The sequence below is a fragment of the Aulonocara sp. 'chitande type north' Nkhata Bay genome, linkage group LG23, assembly GCF_057382095.1.
Source record: "Aulonocara sp. 'chitande type north' Nkhata Bay isolate Kocher_YH1m ecotype deep benthic linkage group LG23, A_spYH_male_GT1.1, whole genome shotgun sequence".
NCBI lineage: Eukaryota > Metazoa > Chordata > Actinopteri > Cichliformes > Cichlidae > Aulonocara > Aulonocara sp. 'chitande type north' Nkhata Bay.
This window is the reverse complement of record NC_141365.1, coordinates 42,972,249-42,981,774: the sequence shown is the minus strand read 5'-3', so window position 1 is coordinate 42,981,774 and position 9,526 is coordinate 42,972,249. Positions and strand designations below refer to the sequence as shown.

Genomic DNA, 9,526 nt, shown 5'->3' with positions numbered 1-9,526 from the left:
TGCAAATCATAACGACACCATTTATTTAAAAAGACCACTGTGCACAGTTTACACTGACACATACACAAATACATACAAATACAAACGCACATGTCAATCCAAACAATGCGGATAGTTAACTTTCTAGTAAAATTTAGTTAACTACAGCAGACAGCAGTCATAAGAAGGTGAGCAAAATTACAAAATAAAAAACGTAAATGACAAATCCTTAGCTTTTTGCAACATGTACACCAAAGGCTGTTCGCACAATGAAATAATCTGCAGTGACATTCTTTTTGTAGTTTGTCCAGAAAGAAGGAGCCTTCTAGATTGAAAATTGAATACTATGTTGTGTGAAAAGGTTTCTGCAGTGGCAGTGAAGCCACTCTTACATAATGTATACGTGATGGTAAAATTCACAATGTGCAAGTTTTCTTGTAGTATGCAAAACATTTTTGAGGTTTAAAAAATGTTAAAGTTTGATATTATATAGTTTGATATTTTATAGTTTGATATTTTAAAGGCACTTCTGCACTGCGGAGCCAATGCAGAGGTGCTTTGAGCCTGCAGTTTGACCTAATTGCCAACAGGGGGCGACTCTTTTGATTTAAAAAAGAAGTTTGGTTCTACAGCGATGTAAAAGAAAACGACCCTTTCTCTCCCTTGTCCTCAGAAGAAACTTTTTTTCTGATAAAACGTATCACAAGACACATGACCATAACATGATGCTTAGTTTGTAAAACATGGACCCCATTTGATTCAAACAGGGTGATAAAGCAGGGTATGCTTTAGGGCGTGGCTCTCGGTTTCTCAGTATGATCCACACCTTGCACATGATGCCTGGTTTCAAAAAGCTACACTCAAAAAATCCCATTCAAGCCCAAAACGATTAAGATACTTTAATTTTTGTGAGTTTTTGAGACCGCCATCATCAGTTTCTTTTTTATACAAAAATGCCAAATGTAATATGCAAACTGATATATATTGTTTTGCAGTTACCACTGTAGTTTGAAAAAAATGAGAATTTTCTGGCAATTATTTCATCGTTCAGGCTTTACTGGGCTGTGAGGGCCAAGAATATTTGTTTTGAGTATATAGTCTGTAGAAACTTTAGAAACCAGTTGGTTACATCATCTTTTATATGCAGTCTGACAGATTTTGCTTAACCTGCTTAACCTGGCAAAACATTTGTAGAAAGCCTCAAATGTTAAGAGGCAAAAAAAAAATCTACCATTCTCATATGAGCCACTTTATTTGAATCTAAGCTATTCTAAGCCAAGCTAAACTGAGCTAACCAGCTGCTGGTCTCAGCTCTGTATTCAACATACAAATGCCAACAGCAGTGAAGCTAAAAAACGGTAAACGTGAAAATAAGAGTATTTCCCAAAATGTAAAACTGTTTCTAGGATGTAAATATGGAATAAGTAGCAAAGAGTAACAACTACTAGCAATATTCTATATAATGTTGCATTAAACAGAAATGTCAATGTGTACACTTTGACAATTACTTTGTATTTAACATATAATTTACTCAAGTATAATGAAAAATTAAGAAAATAAAAAAATTATAGTCTGATTGTTCATTTAAAACATCTCACATCTTTCAGAAGTCTGTTTCCTCATGTAGACTCACTTTCTGATCTAAGAGGATCTGAAATCTACGCAATATTTGTTATATACATACAAATATTACAATATCTATATATATAATTCTTTGGCAGGTCAAGTTTCAGCGTCACATTATCAGATAGATTTATAGTTTGAGACGAGCTTTTAAAAAGATGAAGAAAAAGATTAAAAATTATTTCCATATACTAAGCTCAAGTTTTTTCATTCTTTTGGTGCTTTTGGAGTTTTCTTCCTGGGCTGAGGAAGAGGAGGAGGCTGCTCTTCGCCGCCGTTACCACCTGGAGCGGAAACCTGAAGGAGAGTGAAAAAAGGTGTATCAGACCTAAATTATGTATTTCCACATGACTCACTGTTACTGTTTTCAATTTTCATTCTAAGCAGTCAGAATAATAGCAAAAATAAATCATTTTTGGTCTATAAAACTTCTGTGTCATCTGCTTCTGTGTCCTACCTGCGTAGCCCGTCTGGGGCTGGGCTGAGGTTGGCCGTTGGCGGGCTCAGGGGCTCTGGGACGCTGCTGGGTGCGTGGCTGTTTAGAGCGATGTTGTCGGGGGCCGGTGTTGCCTGCCGGCTGCTGCTGATGGTGGTGGGGGTGATGATGCTGATCAGAATTATTTTGATTTGGATGTTGATGATGCTGATGATGATGCTGATGATGATGATGTTGTTGTTCCTGATTGCCCCACTGCAAGCGAAGCTCCCTCTCATCTGTTAAAGCAAATATAGGTGACAGGTCAGACCTGCAGAATCATAAGGAGGTGATGTCCATGATGGACGTTAGGTTAGACCAGCGGTCCCCAACCTTTTTTGCGCCACGGACCGGTTGATGCCTGACAATATTTTCACGGCCTTTAAGGTGTCGCGGAAAAATACAACAAAATAAAACTATTACCCGTACTGGAAAAAAAAGAAGAGTTATTCATAACACACGTGAAAAGACCCAGGAAAACAGAGTTAACGATAAAAACGATAACAAAATAACGCTGAAAACCGATAAAAACCCTGAAAACCATACATTTCACACCTGAGCCTCAACTCTCGCGGCCCGGTACCAAACGACTCACGGACCGGTACCGGTCCGAGGCCCGGGGGTTGGGGACCGCTGGGTTAGACAACATCCTCTCCTCCCCAACCTGCTCGATGGACTTCAGCGGACAGTCCAGGACAGAGCTGGCACTCCTGACCAGTTTGTTAAGTTTTTCTCTGTTCCTCTCTGCCACCACTCCTGCACACCACTGCATAGAAAATAGCAGATGCCACCACAGTGTCATAAAATGTCCCAAGGAGAGTCCTGTTCACCCCAAAATATCTCAGCCGCCGTAGCAGGTGGAGACAACATAGACCTTTTTTTTAGAGTGCATTTGTGTTTGTGGACTAGTCCAGTTTGTTATTGAGGTGAACACCCAGGTATTTGTACTCCTTGTTTGTATGTCCAAACCCTAATCTATGAGGACAGCTGTTGGTCCACTCCCACTCCCTGCATCTTCTCCCTTAGCACTGAGGGTTTGATTGTATTGAAGGCACTGGAGAAATCAAAACACATGACTCTCACAGTGCACCTGGCGCTCTCCAGATGAGAGAAGGCCCGATGCAACAGGTAGGTGACAGCATCATCCACCCTAATGTTCGGCTGGTAACCAAATTTCAGCGGATCTATATCTCTGCCGACTAGTGGGCGAAGGTGAAGTATGATCCTCTCCATGGTCTTGCAACAGGTCTGAAGCAACATCAGTCAGGAAGAGCCACCAATAGCCTCTGAATCCCAGAACTTCCAGGTGTATTTAGTGTCAGTTGATTTAATGCTAATGTCTTGGAAGGCATTAGCATTAATGTCCCATTATTGGATCATCTTGTTTAAAGACCCAGCCCATAAGAGCTGGTTTAGAGTCTGACACATGGAGCACATTGTAAATGAAAGAGTGGAAAGTCAGCCACCACAGAAAACCATGGCAATAACAGGATGTATTATATGAGTGTTTCTCTAGAACGACATGTCACAAACTGAATGCATCGCTGTATTCAGTTTGTGACATGATAAGTGGCACAAAGTGTTTTGGAACAGCAACAAAAAAAGAGAACTGAGAGTTTTAACTATATATTTACTCACTTCTGAATAGTTCAACAGATAGTGAGCTCTGTGAGACACATGTCACATAAAAACCTGACTCAAACTCCACCTAGTGTTATAAAAAAGAATATGCTTTCTGACGATGCACAGACTTAACCAGCTTAAGCTGCAGGTGACTCTTGTTTGGAGTCAGAATTTATTGGATTGGATGATTGAAGTCTGAAGAAACAAGACATATTTGCAATTTATTCAGTTGTTCATTTAACAAACACTGGCCTCATTAGCCTCAGTAGCATGTAGAAGAAGCATACAGAGCCACAACAGCCTGGCACCTGCTCCTCATACTGGTCACCAGCTCGCTCATACACTGCTGTGGCATTCTATCCTATTCCTCAACCAAATGTGGATGTGTTAGTCACTTGAGCACAGGACTAGAGGCAAGCCATTTCATCCTCTCCACTCCCAAACACTGGAGTTATTCTCTGATAAACTGCGCTCTGTGCGGGTGAGCACTGTCATCTTGGAGGAAAGAGTCTGGTCCCAGACAGCAGAAACAAAAGATTGCCACTACTGAAGAATCGTATCTCAATATCTCTCTGCACTGAAGCTGAGGCCGTCACACAACAGTCACTGAGGCAGTCACACAACATCACGGAAACTGTTACCCTATTGGTGCAGCAATCAGCGTACCATTCTCTGTGTCTTCTCCACACCTTAACCCTGCGATTCAAGTGCTGTCGGAAAACTTTCAACTCACATACATAATGTCCCTGCACATGTTTAGGCTCTACTGCACATATGCTCAGACACCATGGCCTTTGTAGCAGTGTCCACAGGTGCTGACAGTCAAGTGCCTGAGTACCGGCATCAGCACTTGTAGCAGCAAAAAGACAAAAGGTCAAAACAAGTCAGTAGCAGAACAAGCTGTTTGGCACAGACATGGAAGTTATGTAAATGAATAAGTAAATGAAAAAAATTGGAGATTTGTTTGGCCCAGTAAAAATATAAGTCATTTAAATGTAAATAATATATCAATAATATATATTATGTATTATGATATTTTGTGAGCACAGCAGCTTATATTTTAAATATGAATGCACAAACTAAATAAGCACATTCTTACCCTTTAGTCTCAAACGCCTCTTCCGTTTGGTCTTGATGCAACAAATGATGACAATTAGGATCAGCACCAGAACAATACCTGATGGTGAGTAATAACAGCAAATTGCATTAGATGTAAGAGTGAAAAAACAGAAGCTTTCTTATGCATTTTCACACCATAGCCCCAAATATGATGTCAAGATTTTAAGCAGAAGACAAACCTTACCTGCTCCACCACCCACAAAAACCCAGATGCTAATTCCAAATAGTGTGTCAGGAAAAGGAAAAGCTTTAAAATAAAAGGAGAAGAAAAGTATCTTGTTAACATATGAGCTCAATAAAATGACCACTTCAGTTCACGAACATGGAAAAAGGCACATTTGAACATTTGTACCCTTGATAACACATAATACGTACAGGACTTGCAGTCTTGTTGAACAGGCTGACTGATCTCAGAGCTGACGGGGTTAGAAACATTGCAAAAGAAATGAGCATTCAGCACGTCTTTGACTGGTCTTGTCAGCTCCTTGCCAGCCTCTTTTTCTACGGGTTTATTATCCATAAACCATTTGATCTGAGAAATTTTTTCACTCTGTAGACAAACAGACGATTAGTTAGTGGATTAGTGGAAAGTTCAGATTTTAAGTCTAACAAGTCCAACCTGACCAAAATGAGAAATATAATAATCTTTTCATACAGTAATTTCCAAGCCTATATAATTAAATAATACATACATAGAAACCCTACTTCCTGAAACAACATCTGAGTAAATGCTTGTAGACAGCACACTTCAAATCATGCTTGGTTTCAGTGGAGGAGAAATGAAGCTTATGCCCACATATTCTTCAACAACTTAATTATCAGTCAGTTATTTGTAGAGTACAACAATAAACAATGTCCTCACCTTACCAACATTGCAAGTAAAAGTGACTTTTGTCTTATCAGGTGTACATGTCCTCGTCACTGTGGGCTTCTGCACAGGATCTGAGTACAGAAAATGTGATTATATCAACATTATATAAACTACTACTTTTCTACAATAACAAGTGCTGTTGATTGATAAAACTGAACAGTGACTTTATAATAAAACCAAAGACTTTACTCTTAATTATAGTATCTGACTAAAACAGCTTCTGATGGATCAGCACACTTGCTTGTTGTGATATAAGTAGTACAAACACAATGAATATATGTATAATGTGTTGTTACTTACCTAATACACACAAATGCACACTTGGTAAATCTCCCCCCACATTTATTCCCTCTGCGCTGTAAACCTCTGGTCTGTATCGTCCTGACTTGTCTTTGGTGAGTTGTGTCAGCTTTAGTGATCCAGTTGAATCAACATCATCATTTTTCCCCATGATCACCTGTTTCTGTCTGCGATTAAAGATTACGCTTGTGTCCTTGATCCATTTCAGCTGATCTGATTCCTTATATCCAAGTGGCACAGTAAAGCTTGATCCTGTTGCAGCGTACACACAATCACCCTGAGAGCCTTTGAAACAGAAAGGAAAGTGAAGAAAGACAAAAAAATAGATGAAAAAAATTAACTAGTCATGTTACAAAAGCTCTGAAGAATTATATATCAGAGCTGAGGTAAATTATGATTCTGTTAACATAAGGGCAAGTTTATGATTTTACTAGTTTTAAACTAGCAAAAGTCAAAAATTCATTGCATCTACAGATCTATCAAAACTAGTTGTCATGACATCATGACTGTGACTAATTGAAGTATTAAGCATTAACGGTGTGGTTAGTAGTTCATTTCGAACTAACACCATTTCCTGTGCATTTGTCAGGAACTACGATGGACCGCTCTTAAATTAATGATGGGTTTTGATCAAGTTTCAATAGTTTTTTTCCACCACTCTCTCAACCAGTTTACAGCAAAGACTTCTGTACTGTTAATGCTCAATTCCCCTGGAACTTGAATGTAGTTGCTTCTCTGCAAACATGTCTACAATGCCTTGCTTGAGTTGGTACAGAGCTTGTTAACACATTTTCTGACTTCCTGTATGTCCCAGTTTTTCTGAGTGACTTCTTTTTGTGAGACTCTACTCATGAACGTACAAAATCAGTCAAATGTCATTCAGATACAATGTATAAGTTGACAAGTCACCAGAATACAGCTGGTATTTCAGTATAAAGTTAGCAGTTGTAGTTTAGTCACATAATGTCAGTAAGAAGTTGCGTATTGTTGGTTTCGACTGATTGAGCTGACAAACGTCTGTAACATTATATTCTGTGGGCGTCCTGCACACATCACTTTACTCCATCACTGAGGCTGGATGATGGTTACATTTCATCCTGTTGTCTCTCTTCAGACCACAGTGTGCAGCGATGGCATCCTCATCTAAACATGCGCTAAAGGTGAAAGGTTTGCCATCAATATATTTTATTTGTAAATGTTTAAAGAGGTGACAGGAATCTATCAGAGATCACGAGGTGCTGAGCAGACAAAATACACGAATATGTAAAAACAGTTCTCAGTAAAATAGGTTTTGCAATCAGTGAACAACTTTGACACAGTTTCAATTTCTGTGAAGGGAACCACAGGAAATGAGTGGTTATATAAGTCATGTTCTCATGAAGCACAACATTAATATTTTCCAGGATGATTATAAAAAATTAGCTTCTAGCCAAACCTCGTTTTGAGTCACTAGTCGTGGCTGCGTGAGTCTTTTCTCAGAGGAGGACACAAAGTGGCTCATTAGTAATTACCCTAAACCTTTGTTATTGCAAATGGAAAAAAATAATAATATTTCAGCAGAACCACCGTTTTCTTTAACTTCAAACGAAAGTGTTTTTCTGCTCTAAATCAGAAAACCACAAGTTAGACTCAGTAATGTGAACCTTTGAATACCTTCCACTTCCTGTCAACTACAAGAGCTCATCACCAGAAATGTAGTTTTTTCTTTTATGTGTACTTAAAAAAACATTTAAAAAAGGACATAAGGACTAACAACAGACAGCACTACACTGTATTAAGATCAGACATAGCTGTTAACATGCTGAAATCATCAAAACCTCTCACAGTGAACCAAGAAGAAGTGAAATGATGTAACTCATGACATATGAATCCTGCAGAAGAGCAGAGGAGCAACAGCTTCCACCTACGAGAATACATGTTAACTGAAATAAACTGTGATATAAAGCATTGGATTCAAATTTGACAATGAACTGCAATCACAAGCATTTTTATGGCAGTAACATGAGTAGAATGAGTCACTTGGTCTCTAAAGAAGCTGTTTCCTCTACAAAAATTCACAGAATTGTTCCGTATTGACGGGTGAAGTCGCTTTTGCAGTTCATAACCCCGTTTCAAACTGTCATGCTGACAAACAATAGAGGAATGTGTGAAGGCTGCATATACCAGACACCAACGCCATCATTACGCCTCAGCAGAAGGTGACATTTAAAAACCAGCAACGATAAGATGCACAGTGTGTTCAACAGAAATGACTTTTTTTGTAATTCGCCTCCTGTTGAGCATTTATCAGATCTATTCACATAAACATGAAATGATTTAAACGTAAACGGCTCAAAGGAAAGAGGGGGAACAGAAGGGAATCTTTATGATTTAATTACATCAGAAACAACTTTCATTAGTTTGTTTTGTGACCATAAATTAAGAATTACAATATTTGATGGACGTAAACTAAATTTTAAAATTCTATGTTTTTAACGTTCTTATAACCCATTAGTTCATATATATTGATATAAAAATTCATAAATGCAATTTCATATAATTCAGTTTATTAAAACATTTTTGAGTGTAATTTTTTTTTGCTCTTTTTATGACTTTAATTCTTCATCCTTTCCATTCCACAGCTCCTTTTCTGCACTGAGCGCTCGCTGCTTCTATGGGTCACCTCTACTTTTGCACCTTTGCATCGCTTCCTGTTCATCCCCATCTCAGACCAAAGTTACCACATCAGCAGCGATGGGTTTCGTCTGCAGAACGTTCTGGACTGTTTCTTTTGTCTAACATTGATGTATTTATGGCCGAGGTTTTCAGTTCACCCCCAAAAATCAAAGACATGCCTCTTTTTTTGAATGTGCATGAAAGCACAACCAAAAAGGAAAGTAAGCTTGAAGCAAATATAGAAAAAGAAAAGCAGAGTCAAGTTTTTAAAAAATAATAATAATGACAATAAAACAAACCCTGCACACCCAAAACCTCAGCAGGAACTAAACCTTCACCCTCGCTCATGTCAGCAGCCCTACCCAACAGTATTACTACAGGTCATTTGTTAGTTCCTCTTTAGTTTTATTGAGTTTTTCCTCAATAAAATAATCATATTTAAAGGACTGGTAAAATATTTTGGATTGTTTAGTTTACTACAAATAAAAAAAGTAGTTTTAATGGTTTTTCTATATTATTTACAGTCACAAAATAGATTTCCACTGAGAGACTCAAACAGAAACACAGAAATATAGACTTTTACTGCATTCTGTGGGTATTTTTAAAGGATAAGTATCTTTGTAGCGCCCATGGCTGAGAGGTTCAATTGAGTATTTCCTTGACAAAAAAAAAAAAAAATGGTATAAATGTAAACCAATAAGTTTGGATTTTAACAATAAAAACCTTAACCTGACAGAATAAACAGATTAATTGAAACATACCTGTGGAGGAAACGAAGCAGCAGCAGAGCAGAAACGCAGCGATGCTGACAGCAGAAGCCATCTTCTTCACTGTTCTCATCACATTCAGCTAAAAAGAACAGCCTCTTTCCATTATCGAGG

At 38.3% G+C, this 9,526-nt stretch overlaps 1 protein-coding gene across 2 annotated transcripts; it reads right to left on the bottom strand.

The window, feature by feature from the left end:
* On the bottom strand, positions 1-9,526 carry LOC147302531 (uncharacterized). Of its 2 annotated transcripts, none has more exons than XM_086282174.1 (8): positions 9,407-9,526; positions 5,991-6,275; positions 5,682-5,761; positions 5,195-5,369; positions 5,004-5,066; positions 4,800-4,877; positions 2,060-2,316; positions 1-1,899 (listed from the first exon to the last, which is right to left on the bottom strand). In XM_086282174.1, exons 1-8 carry the CDS (start codon positions 9,483-9,485, stop codon positions 1,810-1,812), a joined length of 1,107 nt encoding a protein of 368 aa, XP_086138300.1. In that variant the 5' UTR covers positions 9,486-9,526; the 3' UTR covers positions 1-1,809. The 2 variants fall into 2 exon arrangements, with proteins under 2 accessions (XP_086138300.1, XP_086138301.1); XM_086282175.1 differs by having other exon boundaries at positions 5,004-5,060.

Coding starts and splice junctions, on each gene's coding strand:
- LOC147302531 (XM_086282174.1), bottom strand. CDS start 9,485: ATGAGAACAGTGAAGAAGATGGCTTCTGCTGTCAGCATCGCTGCGTTT. Junction 5,067..5,194: donor TCAACAAGACTGCAAGTCCT/GTACGTATTATG, acceptor TTTATTTTAAAG/CTTTTCCTTTTCCTGACACA. Junction 2,317..4,799: donor GAGGCGTTTGAGACTAAAGG/GTAAGAATGTGC, acceptor TTGCTTTAACAG/ATGAGAGGGAGCTTCGCTTG.